Below are 26,774 nucleotides of genomic sequence, written 5' to 3'. Positions count from 1 at the left end.
TTTGAAATATATTTGATATTTCTATTGAATACGTCTACTGACGGAGTCGTTTTAAACGCTAAAAAGAAAACTGCTAACGGACATATTGAATTTTTTATTTAACACGTCCACTGCCGAAGTATCAAGTCAAAATTTGCACACTATAAAACCAAAAAAATTGGTAAATAAAACGCAAATCATTAAAACAAGTTTTTTTATTAAACTTCTTGTATTTCCGGAGGATCTGAAATGAAAAAAATATACAGGGTATAATACGTTCTATGCCTAAAATATTTTTGGTAAATAAATAAACGAATTCAGACTAATGGCATGGTTTTCTGCATAGACATATAAGAGTGGTGCATGCCCATCATCATATTGGAAAAATAATATTTGAAAAGTTGGAATTTTGTTAAAAAAATCTCACCTCATTTTTTCTTTGACACGATTTCGAAACATCCTGTAAAAAAAATTCGATCATTACTATTCTATAGCTCAAATTTAAAAAAAAAATATTTTATTTATAAAAATCAGATAGGAGCGAAAGACAAAATGTAAATCTGTAATCATTTCGGTTCATTTGAACTATGAATTCATCATACATAAACGCTAGAAATTAACTTTTTCCCAGTTCTAGGGAAATTTGACTAATCACAACATACGAACAACATTCAGATTTACCTAGATCTAGGGAAAAATTAAAAAATCGTTGTAATAATTGAGAAAAACATTGTTGAATTAAATAAAAAACGATGTACCTTTTGCTAAAATTCCGTTTCGATAATGTTGATATTGAGGGGCAGTTTACCCTGAAAAAATTACAAAATAAAGTTGAATTGTGTGAACGAAATACAAAACAAAAATTGAATTATCAAGAAAATTTTATCAGATAGGAGCGAAAGACAAAATAAAAATTTGTAATCACTTCGATTCATTTGAACTATGAATTCATCATGTATTAATTAAAAAAAAAAAAAAGGAAATTTAGAAAAAGGAGAGACCGAAGAAGATAAATGTATACAAATAAAGGAATATAGAAGATAAAACTAGGAAAATGGAACAGAAAAGTGGGAATACAGAAGAAAATGAACAAAAAAGGAAAAACATGGTTAAATATAAGATAAAACATGAGGTAAAGGGATATGAAAGAGAAAAAGTGAATATGGGAGAAAATGTATAAGGAAAATGAAGCAGAAAAAATTAAATAAAAGCAAAATGGATAAATAGGAAACATAAGATGAGCATATAGAGAAAAAAAAGATGAAGACAGGATAAAAGTTAATCTGGAAGAAAAGACAAGGAGAAAGGAACAAAAAAATGGTTTTTTCTTCAAAATTGTTCGAAATTTCAAATTAGAAAAAAAACATTGAACTTACAATTTATATTATAATCTCGAACCAACTGTACCAACTATCGGAAACCTACAAAAATGAAAAAAAAAAAAGGTAAATTTTGAACAAAAATTGATATTTTTTTTCTTCAAACAATTTGAGTGAAAAATACTCTCAGTTGGTAGTGCATGTTGATAGAAAAATCATTTTTTTTAATCATATCTTGGTGTAGAAGTTATCATAAATGTTTTTTTAATACTATTTCTAAATATTCTTTTATTCACTATTACAACCTCCAAAAATTGTTTTACGCCCCTGTTCAACTCAATCTGACACATAAAAGTTGGGTTGAGTCATTTTATCAATTCTCCTTTTTTACAAACTACCAATTAGACAACCTTAAGAAAACAGCTGATCTATGCCAAAATGGCGGCAGTGGGGTAAACAATTTTCTCATATGTACCTGTTTTTTCCTCTAGTGATAGTTGTTTTGTATTATTACTTCACGATGTTCCAGATACTTTTTAGATTTGTTTTTGGGAAATTAATACAGTTAAAAGTTTATGTCTAGACTAAGCAAAATAGAGAGAAAGAAAAAATTTAGAGTTTCTTTCAATACCAATACCAACAAGAAGCAATTTTACAAAAAATGGAAATTACAATTTAAAAATTGAAAAAGTTCAAAAACCACACAAAAACTTCAGGAAACAGCATTTGTTTACCCCACGGCGGACATTTTGACATAATGTCAAATTGCTCTATAACTTAACCTAACTTTCATCAAGACGTTTCAAATGTCATTGTATTTAAACAGGAGCGTAACAAAATTTTTGGTTTCAATACAATTTGGTTCATTAAAAGCACTTACCATTTTCAAACTTCTTGGAAAGCGTTGAGTACTGCCCCATTTCTTGATAACCTACAAAATTTTTTCACTATAAAAAATTGTATCGTTGGAAATAATTTTTATTTCGATTCTTTTCAAAATCAGTTGGTAGTGCATGTTGAAATATAATCACATTCACTCATATCTTGGTGATAAGGTTTGTTCATCATTAAAAACGTTAATTACACTAACAAAAAATTAATCAAAATGAAGTAATAGAAGAAATAATTGCAACTAGACGTTACTAATTTTAAATGAAAATTTATTTATAAAAAGAAATACTCACCATTATTTTTTTTTTCATCCAAACGGCTTCACCGCCTTACATTGCACAAAAATCCTAGGAACATCGATGTTATCCTTCCTATTAACCGTTCTTCTGTGAATATAACAATTGGAAATAACTTCAAATCCACTTTTTTTCAACAAACTTCCTATATAATCCACCGAAAAATAATACGAACGCGTCCCATCTTGTCTCATATAGAAATTATCGGAAATCTTATGACCGGCTTTGAATCTCAACTGCGCCATGTCGTATAAACCGTAATCCCTGAATAACAACACACCTCCAGGTTTTAGAAGATCGTAGATATTCCGTAGAGTTTGGTGGAAGTTGTTAGGATGTATCGCCGATAAAACGAATATTAAAGTTGCTATATCCACGTTGTTTATCGGGATTATAGAAAAAACGTCTGGCGTGGTTATATCGCATTGGAAAGCCTGTAAATATTCCAAAATTTTCGGTATATACGTGGAGGTATTAATAGATGCTAACCTTAATCGAGTTAGGATCGTATTTCGGATCGTTTTTTAAAATTTCCACGGCTTTAGATGAAAAATCGCACGCTATAACATCGAAATTCAACTTTTCCTCTAGTAATGGGAATATAAAATTCCCAACGCCACACCCTATTTCAAATAAAATCCTTTTCGATGTTCCAGCGTCGTTTATTAGATCTTGAAATTCTCTCGTGGTCCAATGCCGATCTTTGAAAAACCTATTTTCGTTCCTTTTATAAAATAAATCCCAATGTTTTCGAGCTTCTAATTCAAGCATTTTTGCTTTATGTTCGCTAATTAAACGACTATTTTGAATTTCAAGTTTTTCTTTATCCGCAGGGGATAACGTTTTTGAATGTTCCGAAAAATCATCCTCCATTGATTCCTTGAAAAATATTTGGTATATAAACTAGATGATAATACAAAAAGCAATATTCAATAATATTATATTAAAAAATACAGATGATCAAATACATATATATAGATTAAACTCACCAACTTTACTCTTCGACAGATGCTTGGAAAATGATTCTACTAATAATAGTACTACAAAAAGTAAGACCCTAACTGTCATATGTCAACAGTGTATGAAATAAGGCGAAACAAAAATTACTAAATATCCTTTAAAAACCATAGATCTAATAACTCTATGTTCACGTTAAAACACATTTTTCATGAAAATTATATAGAATTATGCATATTTATTGAATCAAATAGTATAAAACCTTTTAGTATATATATGGAATAAAATAAAAAGGGTGAATTTGTAAATATTATGATAGTGGATAAAGTAGATCTGAGTAGTGGATGAATACTAGACAAAAAAAGAAAAATTAGGCATTTTAATTGAATCAAACAATAAAATTTCAATGGTAAATACAAATACTAAAGAGATGCGTTCGTAAGTGTTGATAGCTGTCAAATTAAATCTGATTTTGATTAATGACATTTGACAATAAACAAAAAAAGAAGAAAAATGTGGTACGTTTAATAAAATTATTACTTAAATGAAAAAGTTTTGAATATTTACAAATGAATGAAAATTATTTAGATAGTGTGAGGCAGTCGCTTTACGATCGTAAGAATTACAGAAAAGATTCAAACGAAGAGGAATTACAAATAAAATCGAAAACGAAGCGAATACAATATGGAGGTCATTTTTTGAAAGGTAAATCGAAAAAAAATGTAAAGTTAAACAACACCGAAAGTGAAGATTTGTTCGAGGTATCTGATAAACATGGTGCTAAAAAGAAAAAAAAGGCCAGAAAAAATACTATTGTAGATTTCAATTTATCACCTTCAACGTCGGAAAATTCCGTTGTTTTTAAGAAAAAAATTAAAATCGGTTCAAAAAAACGGAGAAAAGCATCAAAAACCGAATTGGATTCAGATGAAAGTTTCGATTTTAATACATATTGTAGTTCAAGAGAGCATAGTTTTAATGAATCCTTAATAGAACCACATAGTGGAATAGATTATGAATTTCCAAAATCTAGTAAAACTCGTGGAAAAATAAAGAGTAAAAAGATAAACGAGAAAAAGAACGCGAAAAAATTTGAAAAAATTATCAAGTCTACTAAATTGATTAAAAAAACGTCTAACAAAAAAAAAGATTCTACTGATTTTTGTATAGAAAATGATAATGGAGCTTGTACAAGTAATTCAATGTTACTAAATGAACCGATTGAGATTGTCGAATCACCTGAAATGATACAAAATGAAGTACAAGAAACTCCAAAAGTGAATTTCTTATGTTGTGATAGCGAAGAAGAAAAAATTGTGCTTCTTGAAGAAAACCACTCAATTGCATGTTACGGTTTCTGTTTATTAAAAGTTTTACATGGAAATTTGGAAATTTTGGGTTATAATTTGCCAAAAAACCGCGAAATTCCCTTATTTTCTCCACGAGGATCCTCCCTGTTAGTTATTACAAACATTACGGATGAAAAATCAAATGATACTATAGAAAACATTGAAAAAACACTGGAAAAATTGAATTATCTCAAAGATATGCAAATTAAGGAGACTACTGCAGTTTTTCTTTGCACAAAAGTAAAATATTATGATATAGAATTTATAGAAAACCATATATCTCAACAGATATTCCCTAAAGTAGATAATTTGATTTCCCCCCGAATTATATTTGATCCTGAAGAACAGTTCAATGTTATTAATATCAACCCCGATTGGGCGAATATCGTCGATTCAGTAACTACCCTAACAAAGTTGCTTATAATTGGTGGTAAAGGTGTTGGAAAAAGTACGTTTTTACGTTATACCATAAACAAGCTTCTAACTAGATTTGATAGAATAAACATCGTCGATTTGGACCCTGGACAATCAGAATTCAATCTACCAGGATGTATTTCTATTGTAAATATTACAGAACCCGTTCTAGGACCTAATTACACCCATCTTCAACGACCTGAAAGGTAAATTAATAATTTGAGTAACTTTTTTAAGTCGTTTTTTTGGTTTTACAAAAAAATACTGGGTTTTTAGTGATATTCGAAAAATTAGAAACTTATTGAAAATTCTAACTTATTTTCATAGTTTTTAATGGGATTTCACCAAAAATTGAAAAGTGAATTATTCAAATTGTGTTTATTTTTAATTAATTCCACCAAAAGTAGAGAAATTATTGAATTTATTCTTGTAGTTTTAGTGACATTCCACCTAAAATTTAAAAAAATGTTCCAGATCGTATCTATCCAACATCAACATCGGACATAACCCGAAAAAATACATAAAATGCATCAAACTATTAATGGAAAATGTAGTACAAGATGCACCTATAGTGATTAACTACATGGGATTCGTACACGGTATAGGGATAAACATAGTTTCGTCCGCTATAACCTTCATCAGACCAACTGACGTAGTACAAATCGATAGTGTCAGTGGAAAAAAAAATTTTATAACCGACATCAACCCTCGGAGTGTAGAAGCGCATTGCGGTTTATTCGGTGGGGATTCGGCAGGGTTGGATTTCAAAACTTTCAAAATAAACTCGTCGTCGGATGGTATCAGCGGATGGTCACTGGAACCTAGACAAGTACGAGATATGTGCGTTTTGTCTTACTTTGGAAAACTAATTAACCAACAAACCGATTGTTTAACTAGCGAAAATGTTCCTGTTTTCAAGTAAGTATTGAAGTTTCATTCTAATTTTATCGATTTTTACTTTTTTTTATTTTAGAATAAGTTTATCTAATATAAAAATCGTTGATGATCAAGGGAACGAGATACCTGCGGCTGCCGTTAACGCGAATCTCGTCGCTTTATCAACTCAAATAGAAAATAATGAATTTTTCGAAATAGTCGGTCACGGTATTGTTAAAGGTATCGATAATAAAACGAAAATTTTATATTTAATAACCCCGGAAACGTTCCATGTATTAAAAAATGTTTTTTATCTTGTACTTACCAGTGTGTATTTACCACCTTCTGTTTACATGACCCACAAAGATATTAATGGGTGTATACCTTACGTAATGGACGGGGAATACGAGTCGTTAGGACGAATTACCAAACGATCTTACATACCAATCAATAAAAAATAAATGTAAAATCTCTGTGGACATATTTTTTTATTATATGTTAAATAAATATTAAAATTTCATCATGAAGTTTCATTTCGTTTAAATAAAATATTTATAAAATCCCTAACGTCGTACTATTATACACATCCGTTGATATATTATCTTCGAAAAGGTATGCCAACTTATAAAAAAACTGTGATGTAATTGGTGTTTTAAATTAGTCGTAACTTCCGGTTTAACCTTGGAACCATAGATTAATTAAAAAATTAGAGGGCACAGAAGCGTTCTGAAATGTTGGAGAGTATACCGGATTTCGTTCACTGAAACCGAACAAAGTGATCGTATTTTAGTAATATGTTATCATTTGATGGATTGTTGCAGCTGTCATCGACGTAATAGATAAGCCGTACCTTTCGATTTAACCTTGGAATCATTTATAATGTGAAACAATGTCAGTTTAGAGTCACTAGGATATGCTTATCAGAGAGTATACTGGATCTCGTTCACTAAGGTCCTAAACTGAAGTGATCGTATGATAACCACGTGATATCAATTTCTGTTTTTTCTGAACAACTTGTATACTTTTTTTATTATATAACATTATAAAAAAACTGCACTATCAACAACTCTACATTGATTTCTACTATTAACGAAACAGCCAAATGTTTTTAGAAATCTTTTAATCAAAAAATTTACTCAGCGTTAAAAATACAGACAATTATCTCTATAATTCGAGTTTATCTATCATTACGTCATCTACAATAAAAATGAGCAGTCCTTTCTGTTGTATCTCAGTTCCGAATAACTCATAACCTTGAATTCTATATAAATATTATTATGGTCAGAGCCTTATTAACGTGTTTTTGAATATCATTATAGGTTTATATATTTAAAATATGATAAAGTAAAAAAATATTGTATATAACTTTTTTTAAAGAATAATTAGAATATTTAATCAATCCGTACCCTCGTGCTATTATACAGTAATTGAAAACAAAATGGAGAAGACGTCACTGTCACTGTCATAAATGATCGAATCTTATGATAAGACGACCTTGTAATCATAGATAAATTTATAAAGATGAAATCATCTTATTTATCATTAATATTGATAGTTCATATTAGAAACTAAAATCTTAAATTAGTGTAGGTAAAATGTTAACTTAATAGTTAAATTTCTCGACACCTTGGTCTACTATTTTTTCATTAGCCTTGTTATCAAAGTTAAGTGATAAAAGCTAATTGGCTACTCTCTTTTTTTATTTTATCTATGATCACGACATTGACATAAAGATGCGCAATCCCTTCCGTTGTATTATCCTTGGATTCAAATAATCATAACCTTGATTTTGACATTAATATGTATTACATATGTTAACGTGGATAACCGGGTTGTGTTTTGAGATTTAGCAAAGTGTTTTTTCGATCATTTACTTTATGTATTAGTATAAATAAACTAAATATGTATTTGATTTGCGTCAGTGTAATTTTGTTCGTTAGTGTTGTAGCTGACGAATCGTGTCAAACGTTTGCAGGTGGTAGCGTCTACCCTGCATCAGAAAAACAAGCCGATCATAATTTACAGTATTCGAAAGCAGTCAGTAAGTACTTATTCATAGTTTATTATTCAGTTTAAAATAAAAGTTGTGTATATATATTTTTCTTTATTCGGATTGATAAACTTTGTAGTTTCTAAACAAGCGCCGTACTGGGAGGGCACGGCTGTTAAAAATGGAGAATTTGTACATTTAAAATCCACGGATTATTTAGGGAAATATTTAGTTTTCTTTTTTTATCCCCTCGATTTGTAAGTACGAAATTAACGTATAATTGAATACGTATTTGAATCAATTTTTTTTAGTACTTTTGTATGTCCAACTGAAATATTGGCATTTAGTGATAGGATAGAAGAATTTAAAAAAATTAATACAGAAATCGTTGCTTGTTCAGTAGATTCTCATTTTACTCATTTAGCTTGGATAAATACACCGAGAAAAGAAGGTGGATTAGGAAATGTTAACTTCCCAATTCTTTCCGATTTAACTCATAGTATTTCGAAAGATTACGGGGTTTATTTGGACGATTTAGGTCATACTTTAAGGTAAATTTTTATAGCTCACTGTGTATATTATAAAATTATTCAATGACGTTGTAGGGGATTGTTTATTATCGACAAAAAAGGAACGGTAAGACAAATTACCATGAACGATTTACCTGTTGGTAGAAGTGTTGATGAAACATTACGGTTGGTTCAAGCTTTTCAATTTACCGATGAAAATGGCGAAGTTTGTCCTGCAGGATGGAAACCAGGACAAGATACGGTAAGTTCTGTTTATTTGGTTCTAAATTTCGTCGTTTTTATATCAAATTATTTTTGAAATATATTTTAATGCTTAGAAAATTGTGAAATTAGGTCAGTTGATTCGTTTTTTTTTTAATTCAGGGGATATTTGAAGAAAAATCGATTAATTATTATTTTTTGGAAAAATTAATATCTCAACATTTATTATTCTATTGAAATGAACTTAATTAACTTTAGAAAGGCAATTGAATGTGTTTCTTTGGAATTTAGTTCGGAAAACGTATTTTGTTACTTAAAACCGAAAAAATTTCACATGGTGCTAAATCTTGTGAAGAAATATGTCAGTTAATCTTTTATAGTGAATTCAATCAACATTATAAAGGCAATTAAATATATTTTATTTACAGTTATTGTTGTTTTTTGAAAATATTGCTCCTAAAACTAGTTTTTTATCATCAGACCTAAAATAATTTCACTAGGTGCTAAATCAGTTAATTGAATGGGATTGTTTCCTCAAAATTTCGATTTTTCTCGCAGAACGGTGTTAAAATGTTATATATCTTTTGCAGATTATACCGAATCCTGTTGAAAAGAAAAAATATTTCGAAAAACATTGAATGAATTCAATTTAATTTGACTGAAACAATATTTATTACATCACACATAACAACAACAAAGACATCACTTTTTTAATTGTTAATATCAATAAAAAAAACTTTATTTCTAGTAAAATCGTCTTAAAACCAATTTTGTTTTTATTCTCGTCGAAAATATATCTAAAAAACCTTCATACTAACCATAATATGATCCACAATGATTTAAATCTTGCCTGCTATCCAAAGAAGCTCCTAAAATTATCCACTTAATGTTCGTTTTAAACGAAAAACATTAAAACTTTTTGAACTGACCTCGTATCATTAATCACTTTTTAATATAAACCAAAGTTATTAAAACTACTTCCCATAATGCATCACCAATAACAACACAACAAAAAACTTGTAAAACTTTCTTTAATATACTCAAAATGTAGTTTAATAACCTATAAAAACTATTTACACAAACGACAACTTGATCTGTATGTCATTCGTTTTCTACACTGATTATTTTCCCCCTGGGAATACATGTAATTCGATGATTTATCATAAATATATACGTAATTACAAATTTCTACTCATATATGAAGAAGATATAATTCTATGATTTTTGTATTATATACAAACGACGATGATTAAAGCCTACTTCGGCCTTGAATTAAATCAACCGTTTTATTGGTGTTTTTATTTTATTATTTCATTATTAGGAACTTTGAAACGTGTATTATATATTCCAAAGTATATTGAATTTAAAATAAATTCTTACATCGTAACACAATATGGCGGCATTCCAGTTAAACGTGGGTGGTGGATCAACTGCACTAGATATTGAAAATAATTTATTATTAACCCTTTTTTTCGATCATCGCCACGTCTATGTTATACTACGTACATTCCGATTACTAACCAGAATTATAAATATGTCAAATCAAAACTATTTTATAAACAAAAAGACAAAGTTATCATCGTATTGATAAGAACTTTTTCTCAAGATATCAAAACAGTTCGAAGTTAAAACCAAACGAGAGAGACGTACCCAAAATGAAACTAATAGAATCGAAAATATATTCCACGGTAATATTAGCGGTAACTAGTTTATTCGTGGGTGTGTTGCCGAATTGTTTCGCGCGACATGGGAGAAGTCAATGGCCGCTACTTCTTTCGAATTTGTTATGTTTCGGCGGCGGTGTGTTGTTATCCACTTCGTTGGTACACATCTTACCAGAATTAAGAGAATCAGTACCGTACGAATATAAAGTGTACGCGGAAATTATTTATTGTTTGGGTTTCTTCCTCATATATTTAATAGACGAATTCGTCCATTACGTTTATGGCGATTCCGAAGAAGTTAATATTCTACATAACCACGGTCATCGACATCGACTAGCTACTACTAGACGACATTCCGATTCCGTTAATAGGGATGAATGGCAACCCCTTTTACGAAACGAAAATAATTCGCCGTATAATCCGTCTTTTTATAAAGCGAGAAGTGATAGCGTGTTGTTTTGTGAAGAAGCTCCGTCGCAATTGTGTCACGTGGGGCATCGGGAACCTTGTAATGCCGCCCCAACGGCTAATTTGGGACTCATAGCCGCCCTTTCTGTACACGCACTTCTCGAGGGATTGGTCGTTGGCCTCGAAACAAAACCCGAAAAGGTAAAAATATTTTTTTTTTTGATAAATATACATGGTCACAAATTGGGATGGCGGTGTTGCCGAGTTTACTTAAACTTCCGATACTTATGTCGATTAATTTATGGGTTATTGAATTGTTATTTTTTAGGTTCTATTACTATTAGGGGCTATAGCTTCGCATAAATTAGTGATTTCTTTTTGTTTGGGTATAGAATTATCATCGGCGTCGTCGATTTCTAATTTAAAACATTTCTGTTATATTTTTATATTTTCTGTTGGATCAGCGGCGGGTATATTAATTGGAATGTTTATATCTAATATACCAGGTAGTGTACGAGAGATCGTAATACCAATTTTACAGGTACGTATCGATTTTTTTACATTTTACTATACAGTTCTTGCCGAATATTTTACCACCCTGTAGATATAAATTTTTTGTACAAATTGAACAAAAACATATTCGAAATATTACTAGGATGAAAATAGATACTTGTTGCGCCATCTACGAACGATTTCTTGATGTACACAATCGATTTGTCATTAGAAATTCTATTTTATCAACTTTCAGCTCGTTTTAATATTTTTAAGGCTGCGATTAATGAATTTCAAGTTGATTGATGGTTTTTTTGTTGAGTAAATCGAGGTTGAAATAAAAAATACGATTATTTCCCTTGTAACGCCATCTACAGTTGATTGTTGAAACTAACGACATTCAATGACATTTAGATAGTTCAAAAAAATATTATTTGCTTCATTAACTATCAATTTGACGTTTTAAGAAATGTAAATAATCATTATTTAATTACCTAATTCGAATAATAAAATAAAATTATTCATTTTTCTTCTCAATTTTGACAGCTAACGTACTGAACTTGATATAAACAATTGACTTGACCTTGAATCAGCTGAGTAATACAAGCAATACAAATGATTATTTTGAAAAAGAAAACGTCAAAATTACTTTGAATATAGCTGAAAAACCAAAAAACTATTTCATTAACTCACTTGAACATAATTAGAAAGAAATATAATTAAAATAATAACACAAATCTGGAAATAATTACTTGTGATGCCATCTAGAAGCGATTACTGAAATTTGACATTTAGAAACTGTATTTTTAATTAGAGAATTTGTTATATTTCGATAAGTTTTAATATTTTTTAACGATTTCTCGTAAATATGTGTTTTTAAAACCTTGTTTTATCTTTAAATAAAAAAAAATAAATTCTTCAATAAATTTTAACGTAAAAAATTCAACGCCATCTACAGTTGCTTTTCATTTAGTGATGACTTAATAGCTAGAACACTGTTTATATAAAAAAGAAGACGTGAAACTAAATCTAGAACCATAGAGTTAATATTAAAGATAGAGGGAGACACATATAAGTGGAATTGTTTTATTGTAATTAAAAAAATCGATTTATTCTCCATCTCTCCTTATTCGTTAGTGATCCATTCCGACTAGAATAGAGAGTGGCATATGTCTTTCTCTATCAGCTGTTTGGGACCACTTGAACAATCTTCCGTATCAGCTCTCTCTATCTCAAATATTAACTCAATGCTTCGAACACATGTTTATATGAAAAATAATATATACAGGGGGCTTATATAAATAACTTGGTGTATTTTTAAGGGTATTCAATTTTGATTATAACGTCACAACCGTTTAATATTGACATAAACAATGTCTTGAAGATAAATAAATATGAAAATTCAATTTTACCCAAATATTATAATTAAAAAATCTAAATAACGAAACAAGGACATGGCGATTATCGAATAATATACATTATTGTTTATACTTTATCTCATTTAGATAAACCATAGAGAAAGTTATTAATATTTGACCCCGTCGTTAATTAATAAAGTTCGAATCAAATTTTCGTAATACAGGGTGGGTATTAAAAAATATGTACTATTCAAGAATTTTTTTTTAATTTGAATAGAATAAACAGAGAATAAAAAAAACGATAATTTTTTTTGTATATCGTTTCTTAGGGTCTCGCTGGGGGTACTTTATTGTACGTTACAGTTAGTGAGGTACTTCCGAGAGAAAGAGCAAGATGGCATCAGCAACACGAGAGAAAATCAGCCGGAATTTTCCAGTTCTGTTCAGTTTTCGTTGGATTCGTTCTAATGACAATTCTTAGTCATTATTTGGGTACGTTTTACGAAATTTAACACCGAATTTGTCATTTTTTAAATTTCATTTTCAGATTACGACGAATAAATTCAATTGAACATAATAATAAAAGGAATTAACAGAAATATATATATATTTTTCATTTAAAAATACTTATATTTTTTTATAAAATAACCGACATTTTACTGTATAAATATATGGAAATTCTCCACCATCTTGTATAATTCCTTTCATTTCTTCCTTACGTCAAACATAACCTCAAATTTCCCGATTTCTACACCAAAAGTCACTTATCACTACTACTGCTTATCCACAACGAATTCTGGTGTACACTTTGTGTATATTGTGTATATTCTAGCATCAAAAAAATAGGATAAAAATAAATTATATTGTTTTATTTGAAGTAACCTACATTTTATAGTATAAATATATGAAAATTGATTATAACGTAACTTCTCCTCCATCTTCAACGATTCCTTCCATTTCTTCGTCGCTTTCTCTATGATCCTCCGTTTCCTCTTGTTTTCTTTCTTTAAGACCCGCCGCTGGTGACCTAATAAGCGATAGATCTCTTTGTACTTCCTTGATGTCCCTTTCCTGTTCAATTTCTCTACCTTTACGTAACCTTTGCATGATATAAGTACCTTGTCTTTTTTGTTTGATTTTTTCTATTTTTTTCATCGCTTCGACCGCTTTAGACCAAGTTTCTCTGTTGTATTTAACTGGAACGTTCCTACGTTTCTCGAATTCGAATGAAGGGTCTATGGTTAATTCTTTACCGACGGTTTTTCTGTATGCTTTGGTCCATTTTACTTTACGAGGATTCTTTTTCTTTTTGAACGCCGAGTGGCATTTGGAACGACAAAACTTAAATATCTGAAAAACACGTAAAATGAAATATGGGAAATTTAAGGAGTATGTAAAGCATTACCTTGCAATCGTTGCGGACAAATTGGATTCCATGTCCTGGGTATATCCTGGAAGAACAGAAATAACAAGTTTCGATACGCATTTTTATACTATATTATTTTATGTTTTACACGTGCATTATCTTATTTTGATTGCACCATTAAAAGGACGTTGTTGACATTGACAGATCTTCTTTTTTAATACAAACAACTGCCATAGAAAAACCTTTTAACGTTAAGGTGGATACAACTTTTCTTACATTTGTCATACTTTATTTTTATTGAATCTCCTCACCTTATTTTGCTTTCTATCACTTTACGTTTAGTATTTTATTGTGTGAGTATATTTTCTTATTTTGATTGAAGCATGAAAATGACGTTGTTGAAATTAACAGTTCTTCTTTTTGAACACAAACAACGGCCACATAGAAATAATTTACGTTATGTTAACCAGTTTAATTGCAGCATTGTAAACTAATCATACTTTTCATCTTAATATATTTAACATATTTCATTCTCATTGAATCATTGCATGTCTAGCTAGCAAGTTCACGGATCTTCTTTTTTAACGTAAATACAGAATAATGACTGGAGTGTAACTGTTATTTATGCATTATATTATTTAATACGTGTATTATTCTATTCTATCGCTATTTATTGCTGTAAGCAATTTATTTCAATAATTACCAAGGATCACGTGGATTACAGCCACATCATATATATACGTGTCGGAAGAATTTTTGACAGTTTATTATGTCAAATATATCTAACTTCACATTATATCTTTCGCGCCAAAAAACTTAGTGTAAAGTGTTGTGTTTATTGTGTACAAATTAAAATTTGAATTATTATTATGGATACTCAAGATATGGATCAACATTCAAGAGATATACAGAGGGAATATCTAGATTTTCTTGATGATGAGGTAATTACGTGATAATGTATTTTGTATATATATGAAAAGTATTTTTCGTAGACTGACCAAGGAAAGTATTCTCAATTAGTAAAAGATATGATATCAGATAAGAGTTGTCGATTATTGGTGAATATCAACGATTTACGTAGAAAAAATTCAACAAGAGCTCTTTCATTACTTAACAATGCATTCGAAGAACAAATGGCTTTTCACAAAGCTCTTAAAGACTACATATTGTCAGTTAATCCGGATTACGCCAAACAAAACGTGGATTTTTTTATCGCTTTCGAAGGGAGCTTCGGGAATAAACACGTTACGCCTAGAACACTCACTTCTAGATATTTGGGTAACCTAGTTTGTGTCGAAGGTATTGTTACTAAATGTAAGTGGATTTTTTTATTTAATTATTAATTTTTAAGCGTGAAATTGTTATTCAAGGCTCTTTAATTCATCCTAAAGTCGTGAGAAGCGTCCATTATTGTACTGCAACAAAAAAAATAATGGAAAGAAAGTATTCAGATATGACTTCTTTGGATGCTATACCCTCGTTAGCGGTGTATCCTACGAAAGTGAGTGTTTGATTTAAATCCCCGAAACTATGTTTTATGATAATTTGTCTTCATTTTCAAGGACGACGAGGGTAATCCTCTTGAAACAGAATTCGGTCTTTCGACTTATAAAGATCATCAAACTATATCTATTCAAGAAATGCCTGAAAACGCCCCGGCGGGGCAACTACCGAGATCTATCGATATTATCTGCGATAACGATCTAGTGGATAAATGTAAACCCGGCGACAGGATACAAGTTGTTGGGAATTTTAGATGCTTGCCTAATAAACAACAAAATTTTACAAATGCCACTTTCAAGTAAGTACAATTTGAAATGTTTTATTTTTTATATGATTTATACGGTTTACAGGACGGTTGTTATAGCTAACAACATTTCTCAATTGAGTAAAGAAGCGGCACCGTCGATAACGAGGGAAGATGTCGCTCGTTGTAAGCAACTCGCAAAATCTAATAAAAATATATTTGAATTATTAGCGAAATCGTTGGCTCCTTCTATTCATGGTCACGAATATATAAAAAAAGCGGTGCTGTGTCTCCTATTGGGTGGTGTTGAAAAAGTATTACCAAATGGAACTAGACTTCGAGGTGATATAAATATACTCTTAATAGGAGATCCTAGCGTCGCTAAATCTCAATTACTGAGATACGTTTTACACACCGCACCTAGAGCTATTCCTACTACAGGTAAGTTATGGAAATTTTGAATTTTTCACAAAATTACGTCAAACATAACCTCAAATTTCATGATTTCAACAATACAGCCATCACCTATCACTTCTGTCACTAATGTTCCGCTTCTTTTTAACTATTAATCATGGTGTTACACTACTTCACTTTGTTGTATAGATCTATGGTTTTGTTTATTATTAAAAGACAATCTTCTTTTTTAATACATTTCTTGGCACCTAATATGACCTCTGTCTTACATACAGATCTGGAAACGAGGGTAGCGGGGGTGGGTTAATTTCAAGGACGCTAAATTATCTCACTGTGTAGCCGCTAGGTCGGCGTTGTGATCGATGAATGTAAAATTTAAATATTCAACTATAAATCAATTATAAACAAGAGAACCAAGCCGCTACAGACCTGTATATAAGACCGCGAATATAACTGAAATAAAACGATAACATAACCTAACTTTTATAAACGTCAATTCTGAGAAAATAAATAAAAAAAAAATTAGGTAGGGGATCGTCTGGTGTGGGTTTGACTGCCGCTGTAACGACGGATCAAGAGACCGGCGAAAGGAGATTGGAAGCCGGGGCTATGGTACTCGCCGATCGCGGTGTCGTCTGCATAGACGAATTCGACAAAATGAGCGATCTCGATAGAACCGCGATACACGAAGTCATGGAACAAGGTCGAGTTACGATAGCTAAGGCGGGTATACACGCTAGTTTGAACGCGAGATGTTCGGTATTAGCGGCCGCCAATCCCGTCTACGGTAAAGTAAGTATTATTTTTATTATTATATCGAATATTTTACCATATTGTTTTAGTATGATCAATATAAAACTCCAATGGAAAATATAGGTCTGCAGGATTCTTTACTTTCGCGTTTCGATTGTCTATTCGTAATGTTGGATACTGTTAACGCTGATAATGATTTATTGATATCTGATCACGTAGTGAGAATGCACAGATACAGGTAAATTTGAATCGATTTTTTTATCCTATAATCGATTTAACTATCGATTATAATTGTCAAATGTCAACGTTTACTTTTACGTCAACAGGAATCCTCTAGAACAAGATGGTGAAGTACTACCGATGGGTTCGACAGTTGATATATTAAGTACTAAAAATCCGGACGAAGATGACGAAAAAGAAGTACCGATGTACGAGAAATACGATCCTCTATTACATGGAGCGAGTCGGAAACGTACGGATAGAATTTTAAGTGTGGAATTTATGAGGAAATATATTTATTTTGTGAAAATTTTGAAACCTGCTTTGACAGAAGAAGCTTCCGAGATTATTGCTGACGAATATTCGAGATTGCGATCAGAAGACGCTTTGGAAACCGATCAGGCCAGGGTGAGTGTATTTTAATAACCATTGAAATGTATAGGATGTTCCAAAATTCAATAATTGTCACTTGTCTAACATAAAATATTGATAATATGGAAAATTTTTTCATGGGGGGCTCGAAGACTTATTTGTAATGATATCACACTATATTTTATCTACGACGATGCATTAAAAGACAAAATAAGAAATCTTTACGGAATAAAATACCTTGTGTTTAAATTTGGCTTATAAAATGTATATAGGATGTCCGAAAATAAAAAATTTTTCAGTTTTTTTCACTAAAAATGCATTGATTATCAAGAGTCTAGGAGGGGGGTGGGGGGTAAATGTTTGACTCGTGTTAATTCAATTTGTCATATGGTTCACACTATATTTTTTCTGCGACTCTGAAAAAGCGAGATAAGAAACTGAAGGATTAAGAAATAACTTTTTGTGTCAATTCTACTTGAGAAATGTATACAGGATGTCCCGAAATTAATGACGTTATTTTCACACTATATTTTTTCTACGACCGCATCGTAAAAATATGAAGTAAAAGATCGAGAATTAAAATTCGTTTTCTTGTAAAATCGGCTCAATAAATGTACATAGGAAGTCCCACAAATAATATTTTTCTATGTATTCCCATTCTTTTCATTACAAAAGCGAATATTATAAAGTTTTGTTGGTGCATTTTTTACGGACGTGAATTTTTATTGTTCGAAGCTTGTTTCACACAGTATTTTTTCTACGACCACTTCGAAAAAAGACAAAATTGAAGATCGAGAATCGGAATTCGTTTTCTTGTCAAATCTCCTCAATAAATGTATATAGGACGTCCCGGACTTAGTTACCTTTCTATACAGGATGTCCCACAAATGTTTTCCTGTATTTTCCATTATTTTCATTACAAAAGCGAATATTATAAAGTTTTGTTGGTGCATTTTTTACGGACGTGAATTGTTATTGTTCGAAGCTACTTTCACACAGTATTTTTTCTACGACCGCTCCGTAAAAAGACGAAATTGAAGATCTAGATTTGGAATTCGTTTTCTTGTCAAATCTCCTCAATAAATGTATATAGGATGTTCCGGACTTAGTTACCTTTCTATACAGGATGTCCCACAAATGTTTTCCTGTATTTTCCATTATTTTCATTACAAAAGCGAATATTATAAAGTTTTGTTGGTGCATTTTTTACGGACGTAAATTTTTATTGTTCGAAGCTTGTTTCACACAGTATTTTTTCTACGACCGCTTCGTAAAAAGACGAAATTGAAGATATAGAATCGGAATTCGTTTTCTTGTCAAATCTCCTCAATAAATGTATATAGGATGTCCCGGACTTAGTTACCTTTCTATACAGGATGTCCCACAAATGTTTTCCTGTATTTTCCATTATTTTCATTACAAAAGCGAATATTATAAAGTTTTGTTGGTGCATTTTTTACGGACGTAAATTTTTATTGTTCGAAGCTTGTTTCACACAGTATTTTTTCTACGACCGCTTCGTAAAAAGACGAAATTGAAGATCTAGAATCGGAATTCGTTTTCTTGTCAAATCTCCTCAATAAATGTATATAGGATGTCCCGGACTTAGTTACCTTTCTATACAGGATGTCCCACAAATGTTTTCCTGTATTTTCCATTATTTTCATTACAAAAGCGAATATTATAAAGTTTTGTTGGTGCATTTTTTACGGACGTGAATTTTTATTGTTCGAAGCTTGTTTCACACAGTATTTTTTCTACGACCACTTCGAAAAAAGACGAAATTGAAGATCTAGAATCGGAATTCGTTTTCTTGTCAAATCTCCTCAATAAATGTATATAGGATGTCCCGGACTTAGTTACATTTCTATACAGGATGTCCCACAAATGTTTTCCTGTATTTTCCATTATTTTCATTACAAAAGCGAATATTATAAAGTTTTGTTGGTGCATTTTTTACGGACGTGAATTTTTATTGTTCGAAGCTTGTTTCACACAGTATTTTTTCTACGACCACTTCGAAAAAAGACGAAATTGAAGATCTAGAATCGGAATTCGTTTTCTTGTCAAATCTCCTCAATAAATGTATATAGGATGTCCCGGACTTAGTTACCTTTCTATACAGGATGTCCCACAAATGTTTTCCTGTATTTTCCATTATTTTCATTACAAAAGCGAATATTATAAAGTTTTGTTGGTGCATTTTTTACGGACGTGAATTTTTATTGTTCGAAGCTTGTTTCACACAGTATTTTTTCTACGACCACTTCGAAAAAAGACGAAATTGAAGATCTAGAATCGGAATTCGTTTTCTTGTCAAATCTCCTCAATAAATGTATATAGGATGTCCCGGACTTAGTTACCTTTCTATACAGGATGTCCCACAAATGTTTTCCTGTATTTTCCATTATTTTCATTACAAAAGCGAATATTATAAAGTTTTGTTGGTGCATTTTTTACGGACGTGAATTTTTATTGTTCGAAGCTTGTTTCACACAGTATTTTTTCTACGACCACTTCGAAAAAAGACGAAATTGAAGATCTAGAATCGGAATTCGTTTTCTTGTCAAATCTCCTCAATAAATGTATATAGGATGTCCCGGACTTAGTTACATTTCTATACAGGATGTCCCACAAATGTTTTCCTGTATTTTCCATTATTTTCATTACAAAAGCGAATATTGTAAAGTTTTGTTGGTGCATTTTTTACGGACGTGAATTTTTATTGTTCGAAGCTTGTTTCACACAGTATTTTTTCTACGACCACTTCCAAAAAAGACGAAATTGAAGATCTAGAATCGGAATTCGTTTTCTTGTCAAATCTCCTCAATAAATGTATATAGGATGTCCCGGACTTAGTTACTCTTTCTATACAGGATGTCCCACAAATGTTTTCCTGTATTTTCCATTATTTTCATTACAAAAGCGAATATTATAAAGTTTTGTTGGTGCATTTTTTACGGACGTAAATTTTTATTGTTCGAAGCTTGTTTCACACAGTATTTTTTCTACGACCACTCCGTAAAAAGACGAAATTGAAGATCTAGATTTGGAATTCGTTTTCTTGTCAAATCTCCTCAATAAATGTATATAGGATGTTCCGGACTTAGTTACCTTTCTATGCAGGATGTCCCACAAATGTTTTCCTGTATTTTCCATTATTTTCATTACAAAAGCGAATATTATAAAGTTTTGTTGGTGCATTTTTTACGGACGTAAATTTTTATTGTTCGAAGCTTGTTTCACACAGTATTTTTTCTACGACCGCTTCGTAAAAAGACGAAATTGAAGATCTAGAATCGGAATTCGTTTTCTTGTCAAATCTCCTCAATAAATGTATATAGGATGTCCCGGACTTAGTTACCTTTCTATACAGGATGTCCCACAAATGTTTTCCTGTATTTTCCATTATTTTCATTACAAAAGCGAATATTATAAAGTTTTGTTGGTGCATTTTTTACGGACGTAAATTTTTATTGTTCGAAGCTTGTTTCACACAGTATTTTTTCTACGACCGCTTCGTAAAAAGACGAAATTGAAGATCTAGAATCGGAATTCGTTTTCTTGTCAAATCTCCTCAATAAATGTATATAGGATGTCCCGGACTTAGTTACTCTTTCTATACAGGATGTCCCACAAATGTTTTCCTGTATTTTCCATTATTTTCATTACAAAAGCGAATATTATAAAGTTTTGTTGGTGCATTTTTTACGGACGTAAATTTTTATTGTTCGAAGCTTGTTTCACACAGTATTTTTTCTACGACCACTTCGAAAAAAGACGAAATTGAAGATCTAGAATCGGAATTCGTTTTCTTGTCAAATCTCCTCAATATATGTATATAGGATGTCCCGGACTTAGTTACATTTCTATACAGGATGTCCCACAAATGTTTTCCTGTATTTTCCATTATTTTCATTACAAAAGCGAATATTATAAAGTTTTGTTGGTGCATTTTTTACGGACGTGAATTTTTATTGTTCGAAGCTTGTTTCACACAGTATTTTTTCTACGACCACTTCGAAAAAAGACGAAATTGAAGATCTAGAATCGGAATTCGTTTTCTTGTCAAATCTCCTCAATAAATGTATATAGGACGTCCCGGACTTAGTTACCTTTCTATACAGGATGTCCCACAAATGTTTTTCTGTATTTTCCATTATTTTCATTACAAAAGCGAATATTATAAAGTTTTGTTGGTGCATTTTTTACGGACGTAAATTTTTATTGTTCGAAGCTTGTTTCACACAGTATTTTTTCTACGACCGCTTCGTAAAAAGACGAAATTGAAGATCTAGAATCGGAATTCGTTTTCTTGTCAAATCTCCTCAATAAATGTATATAGGATGTCCCGGACTTAGTTACCTTTCTATACAGGATGTCCCACAAATGTTTTCCTGTATTTTCCATTATTTTCATTACAAAAGCGAATATTATAAAGTTTTGTTGGTGCATTTTTTACGGACGTGAATTTTTATTGTTCGAAGCTTGTTTCACACAGTATTTTTTCTACGACTACTTCGAAAAAAGACGAAATTGAAGATCTAGAATCGGAATTCGTTTTCTTGTCAAATCTCCTCAATAAATGTATATAGGATGTCCCGGATTCGGTTACTTTTCTATATAGGATGTCCTACAAGTTTTTTTTATTCTAAACTCATTTCACACGATATTTTTTCTACGATACACCACAATTTAAAAAAAAAACGGAATTAAATGATTGTTTTATTTGAAAATTTGAAATTGTTTAGGTTAGGTAAGTAGTTACATGTATAGGATGTCCCGAAATTTTCATGCTCGATATGATTAACAGATGAATGAAAAAAAAAATATTGAAATAGTGAATATTAGGTATGTTATTTCCACACTATATTTTTTCTACGACTCCGTTAAAACATCGGGATTATATTTGTATTCGCGCCGCCGTTATATGTACGGGACGTCCTAATATTCAATCGAATATTGGGTTAGATTATTTATTGCATATTTTAACGGATAGACGCAACCTGTGACGCCGCGTACCTTAGAAACGATGATCCGTTTGGCGACAGCCCACGCCAAAGCAAGAATGTCGAGAACGATCGAAGCCGAAGACGCAGACGCCGCCATCGAACTAATACGTTACGCTTATTTCAAAAAAGTATTAGAAAAAGAGAAGAAACGAAGAAGACGCGCCGAAGACGGTTCCGAAAACGAAGAAGAACAACGTCAGAAGCGACCTAGAAGAAGGGTAAGTAAAATCGCCGAATCGATTAATCGATTAATCGACGTTTACGTTTTATAGAGATCGGATGCGAGCGAACAATCGGACGAAGAAATCATTTCGACGCAAAGTTCGACTAGAAGTCGATCCACGGTCCTAACTGGCGTACAATCGATGGAAGGGGAAGAAGGAGAAGAAGAATACGTTGTTAACGGTATAAACGGTCGCGCAGAAGAAAATACTACTATGGAAATCGATAATAGCCCTAGGGAGATATCAGACGGTAGATTTTCTACTTTCAAAAACGGCCTTTATAAGGCGTTCAGGGAAAACGCGTCTCAATCGTTGGGATTGAACACTATTAAAACGTTCGTTAATAGTAATAACCCCCAACCCTATACGCAAGGAGAAATCGACGCCGCCATTGAAAAAATGACCGACGACAATCAGGTTATGTTGGCCGACGGTATTGTTTTCTTAGTGTAACTGTTGTCAAATGTCGCAAGTCATTGTTTTTCTCAGTGTAACTTTTACGAATTCAATTTTTAACCGTCGTCTATTGGGGGTAGTAGAGTTTCATATGATGAGACCCCGTATATTTTTTTTTTCGTTTTTTTATTTTACGTTTTCGGTCGATTTTTCCGGTCAAGACATCGGAAGTTATTGTTTTCTTAGTGTAACTTTTTTTATATTCTTCTGTACTGTTTCCATTTCCATATGAAGAGACCCCGTATATTTATTTCACGTTTCGTCGATTTTTTTTGAGAAGACATTTTTCTTGGTGTAACTTTTTTATATTTAATTTTTAATCGTCGTCTATTGAAAATAGTAACAAAGTTTCAATTTTTAAATGAGGGGACCTCGTATATTCTATTTTTTTACATTTTGTCGATTTTTTCCGGTTACGTTACCAGACTCCTTTATTTTTCTTAGTGTAACTGTTATCAAATGTCGCAAGTCATTGTTTTTCTCAGTGTAACTTTTACGAATTCAATTTTTATCCGTCGTCTATTGGGGGTTGTAGAGTTTCATATGATGAGACCCCGTATATTTTTTTTTTTTCGTTTTTTTATTTTACGTTTTCGGCCGATTTTTCCGGTCAAGTCATGGGAAGTTATTGTTTTCTTAGTGTAACTTTTTTATATTCAGTTTTTAACTATAAACTTCTGTACTGTTTCCATTTTCATATGATGAGACCCCGTATATTTATTTCACGTTTCGTCGATTTTTTTTTTGAGAAGACATTTTTCTTGGTGTAACTTTTTTATATTTAATTTTTAATCGTCGTGAAAATAGTAACAAAGTTTCAATTTTTAAATGAGGGGACCTCGTATATTCTATTTTTTTACTTTTTGTCGATTTTTTTCGGTTACGTTACCAGACTCCTTTATTTTTTTTAGTGTAACTTTTTCGATTGATATTTTCGTCTGTCGTCTACTGAAAATGGCGGTAAAATTTCCATATTTAAATGAGTAGACCCCGTATATTTTTTTTACATTTTCTCGATTTTTCTGGTTACATTATCAGACGCCATTATTTTTCTTAGTATAACTTTTATATTTAATTTTTAACTTTTTTTTCTCAAATAGTGTCGATTTTTTTAACGTGCCTCTAGACTAAATGCGAGAAATGACATCCAATCATTAGGTTATGATAACGGACGTTATCCTTTTTCTTAGTGTAATTTCCGATTGTATTATTTCCATTTTTAAATAATGCGACCCCCGTATATATATTTTGTCGATTTTTCCAGTTACGTTACGTTACCAGACTGCATTATTTTTCTTAGTGTGACTTTTTCGAATAAAATTTACAACTGTCGCCTATTGAAAATTTCCATTTTTAAATAAGGAGACCCCGTATTATAGAAACAATCGTTATATTAAGAATTGTTTTTCTTCTTGCTAATATAATTTGAGATACCCTCGTATATTTCTAATATTTTTTCAACTCAAGTAAAGTTGTTGATAACCCCGTATATATTTTTTATAATGAACATTATATATTTTAAAACCGTTTTTATACAAAAAATTATTTTCTAAATCATTTAAAAACAAAAGTCAGCCATAATTTTTTTAAATTTCGTATTTCACATTTTTATATATATATATATATATTTTTGATAGATAAATACAGGTTGTACCCAAAATTTTGAAATTCGATGTTTTTGGGCGTTTAAATAAAAATTTTGACCCCCAAAGCTGAAAACCAAAAAAATACGAAATTAATTTTCTTTGTAGGATAATGTTAATAAAATATTTTTTTATTTGTTTCTTGTTTTTATTTATTAATCATCATCAAAACTTATTTCTACAACATCGATAATGCACAGTTCGTCCCACCGGGAGTTTCAGATGATATAATCTTCCTAATTATCATATTTCTTTGCTTAAAAGCATCATCCCGTATATATTCATCACTGGTTTTCCTTCCTGAAATTAGTGGTTGAAAACTTTTTTTGGAAAAAACGGAATTTTATGGAAAATCTATTTATCACTGTAAAAAAAATGAATCGTACTGTAACACACAGGGTCAATTATTTATTATGATATTTGTCAATGTCAAAACTTGTTATACCATGAATAGGATAGCTGCATATTTATAAAGGTGAAAGACAAGGTAGAAGGTAAAGAAGAATAAGCTAAAAATCAGCTGATGTCTATTAAAAATGGCCGCTGTGGTGTAAACAGATGCTTTTGCCGTGAGTTTCATCATAAAATGAAAAACACTTTCGAAAAAATAAAAAGCTGACACAGGTACATACAAATAAGTCAATTGTTTATCCCACTGTCACCATTTTGACGTACAAACTGACCAAAAATACTGTTTCCAAAAAATAAAAAACCTAACAGTCGTAGGCGAAAATCGATTGTTTACCCCACGGCCACCATTTTGACGTACATAAGCGGTTTCTTGATTGCCTAATTACATTAACAAAGTAAAAAAATTATTGGAGGGAAACAGAAATTGGAATAAAAAAAAATAAGAAATCAAAAGTAAAATGGGTTTATTTAAATAAAATAATGGCAAATTTTACATAAAAAAGCCAAATTATAAAAAAAAGTTTAAGTATTGATTTTATAGTTAAAGATTTATCAAAATAAACATAATTTTTAATTGGAAATAATTTTAATAATACCTATTCCCTCTCCTATCGCGTCCTCTATGTTTAAAATTGTCCCTTCTATCATAATTTTGTTTTCTTCTATTAGAATCATGTCGATCTCTATTACTATCATATCTACTGTAAGAATTACTTCTGTGTCTGTCATCTCTGTAATTATCCCTAAAACTCTTAGGAGTACATCTGTCATCCCTACTAGGATACTTCACAGGTTGCGATAAATTCCCACTTTTATATGAAGAATCATTATTGAAACTCTTTTCCGGAAATCTATTAGTAGTGTTGGAATTTGGATTTCTAGGTTTGATGTTCAAATTTTTATCGTATAATCGAATGCCGTTTAATAATTGAACTGCATATTCCACGGATTGTTGATGTTTGAATGTGACGAAACCGAAATTCGATTTTCTACCTTCTTTGTCCGTTGGAATTCTAACTCGTTCTAAGGGAGCTGCTTGAAGAAATAACTCAAAAAGTAGTTCCTCTGTAACTTTATCCGATAAATTTCCGCACCACACTGTTTTTTCGTCATCCATATTAGCTGATTAGATAAAATAAAATTGTTGTATTTTTGTCCCCAAATAATAGATAAACATTTCCAAATGTTTTTATGCTTTTATGTCATTACTGTCAAAATTCATTACGAGAGAAAGTATGCTGGCAATCATAGTTCTGAACGCTACAAATGTGCTCTTTATACACCAAAAATTTAAAAATCATTTATCAATAACGATATAAAAGGAATATATATTAAATTAATTATTTTTTGTAGTCATATCAGTTTAATTCTTTTCGATTATTTAAAGCTTGAAATTAATTTTAAAATATTGTTATTCTCTCGAACGTTCCTCA

General features: G+C 31.0%; 7 protein-coding genes and 2 non-coding genes across 12 annotated transcripts; 4 read left to right on the top strand and 5 right to left on the bottom strand.

Moving 5' to 3' along the window:
- Nucleotides 1-176: 176 nt before the first annotated feature.
- Nucleotides 177-3,501, bottom strand: LOC130447384 (tRNA N(3)-methylcytidine methyltransferase METTL6). 2 transcript variants are annotated; one of them, XR_008910240.1, is made up of 8 exons: nucleotides 3,475-3,500; nucleotides 2,975-3,364; nucleotides 2,483-2,919; nucleotides 2,179-2,229; nucleotides 1,356-1,400; nucleotides 738-788; nucleotides 407-439; nucleotides 177-223 (listed from the first exon to the last, which is right to left on the bottom strand). XR_008910240.1 is itself a non-coding variant. In XM_056784179.1 (4 exons), the coding sequence occupies exons 2-3, from the start codon at nucleotides 3,356-3,358 to the stop codon at nucleotides 2,497-2,499; spliced, it is 807 nt and encodes a 268-aa protein (XP_056640157.1). In that variant the 5' UTR covers nucleotides 3,359-3,364; nucleotides 3,475-3,501; the 3' UTR covers nucleotides 177-2,229; nucleotides 2,483-2,496. The 2 variants fall into 2 exon arrangements, 1 of the variants encoding a protein (XP_056640157.1); XM_056784179.1 differs by having other exon boundaries at nucleotides 177-2,229; nucleotides 3,475-3,501.
- LOC130448522 (small nucleolar RNA snR60/Z15/Z230/Z193/J17) lies at nucleotides 502-588 on the bottom strand. The gene has a single exon (XR_008910346.1). It is a non-coding gene; the product is annotated as a small nucleolar RNA snR60/Z15/Z230/Z193/J17 (small nucleolar RNA).
- On the bottom strand, nucleotides 857-943 carry LOC130448521 (small nucleolar RNA snR60/Z15/Z230/Z193/J17). The gene has a single exon (XR_008910345.1). It is a non-coding gene; the product is annotated as a small nucleolar RNA snR60/Z15/Z230/Z193/J17 (small nucleolar RNA).
- Nucleotides 3,502-3,641: 140 nt separating the features above from the next.
- On the top strand, nucleotides 3,642-6,637 carry LOC130447383 (polynucleotide 5'-hydroxyl-kinase NOL9-like). Its single transcript, XM_056784178.1, has 3 exons — nucleotides 3,642-5,411; nucleotides 5,680-6,123; nucleotides 6,179-6,637. Exons 1-3 carry the CDS (start codon nucleotides 4,012-4,014, stop codon nucleotides 6,540-6,542), a joined length of 2,208 nt encoding a protein of 735 aa, XP_056640156.1. The 5' UTR covers nucleotides 3,642-4,011; the 3' UTR covers nucleotides 6,543-6,637.
- A 1,170-nt stretch (nucleotides 6,638-7,807) lies between these two features.
- LOC130447721 (peroxiredoxin-4) lies at nucleotides 7,808-9,570 on the top strand. Its single transcript, XM_056784689.1, has 5 exons — nucleotides 7,808-8,122; nucleotides 8,211-8,328; nucleotides 8,383-8,622; nucleotides 8,677-8,842; nucleotides 9,393-9,570. The coding sequence occupies exons 1-5, from the start codon at nucleotides 7,984-7,986 to the stop codon at nucleotides 9,438-9,440; spliced, it is 711 nt and encodes a 236-aa protein (XP_056640667.1). The 5' UTR covers nucleotides 7,808-7,983; the 3' UTR covers nucleotides 9,441-9,570.
- LOC130447720 (protein zntD) lies at nucleotides 9,393-13,419 on the top strand. Its single transcript, XM_056784688.1, has 4 exons — nucleotides 9,393-11,075; nucleotides 11,203-11,415; nucleotides 13,054-13,216; nucleotides 13,272-13,419. The coding sequence occupies exons 1-4, from the start codon at nucleotides 10,458-10,460 to the stop codon at nucleotides 13,283-13,285; spliced, it is 1,008 nt and encodes a 335-aa protein (XP_056640666.1). The 5' UTR covers nucleotides 9,393-10,457; the 3' UTR covers nucleotides 13,286-13,419.
- On the bottom strand, nucleotides 13,339-14,286 carry LOC130447722 (probable ribosome biogenesis protein RLP24). 2 transcript variants are annotated; one of them, XM_056784691.1, is made up of 3 exons: nucleotides 14,130-14,286; nucleotides 13,611-14,074; nucleotides 13,339-13,552 (listed from the first exon to the last, which is right to left on the bottom strand). In XM_056784691.1, the coding sequence occupies exons 1-2, from the start codon at nucleotides 14,208-14,210 to the stop codon at nucleotides 13,640-13,642; spliced, it is 516 nt and encodes a 171-aa protein (XP_056640669.1). In that variant the 5' UTR covers nucleotides 14,211-14,286; the 3' UTR covers nucleotides 13,339-13,552; nucleotides 13,611-13,639. The 2 variants fall into 2 exon arrangements, with proteins under 2 accessions (XP_056640669.1, XP_056640668.1); XM_056784690.1 differs by lacking the exon at nucleotides 13,339-13,552 and having other exon boundaries at nucleotides 13,578-14,074.
- A 608-nt stretch (nucleotides 14,287-14,894) lies between these two features.
- On the top strand, nucleotides 14,895-25,070 carry LOC130447965 (DNA replication licensing factor Mcm3). The gene is made up of 10 exons (XM_056785047.1): nucleotides 14,895-15,031; nucleotides 15,083-15,404; nucleotides 15,461-15,591; nucleotides 15,653-15,891; nucleotides 15,944-16,278; nucleotides 16,778-17,043; nucleotides 17,094-17,242; nucleotides 17,331-17,631; nucleotides 22,595-22,825; nucleotides 22,880-25,070. Exons 1-10 carry the CDS (start codon nucleotides 14,960-14,962, stop codon nucleotides 23,282-23,284), a joined length of 2,451 nt encoding a protein of 816 aa, XP_056641025.1. The 5' UTR covers nucleotides 14,895-14,959; the 3' UTR covers nucleotides 23,285-25,070.
- Nucleotides 25,055-26,554, bottom strand: LOC130447966 (RNA-binding protein 7). 2 transcript variants are annotated; one of them, XM_056785048.1, is made up of 2 exons: nucleotides 25,938-26,554; nucleotides 25,055-25,230 (listed from the first exon to the last, which is right to left on the bottom strand). In XM_056785048.1, exons 1-2 carry the CDS (start codon nucleotides 26,456-26,458, stop codon nucleotides 25,215-25,217), a joined length of 537 nt encoding a protein of 178 aa, XP_056641026.1. In that variant the 5' UTR covers nucleotides 26,459-26,554; the 3' UTR covers nucleotides 25,055-25,214. The 2 variants fall into 2 exon arrangements, with proteins under 2 accessions (XP_056641026.1, XP_056641027.1); XM_056785049.1 differs by having other exon boundaries at nucleotides 25,055-25,294; nucleotides 25,938-26,548.
- Between the last annotated feature and the right edge of the window lie 220 nt (nucleotides 26,555-26,774).

This window comes from Diorhabda sublineata, chromosome 8, assembly GCF_026230105.1.
Source record: "Diorhabda sublineata isolate icDioSubl1.1 chromosome 8, icDioSubl1.1, whole genome shotgun sequence".
In the NCBI taxonomy this organism is placed as follows: Eukaryota; Metazoa; Arthropoda; class Insecta; order Coleoptera; family Chrysomelidae; genus Diorhabda; species Diorhabda sublineata.
Note: the sequence above shows the minus strand (reverse complement) of the source record. Positions and strands in the feature narration are given on the sequence as shown.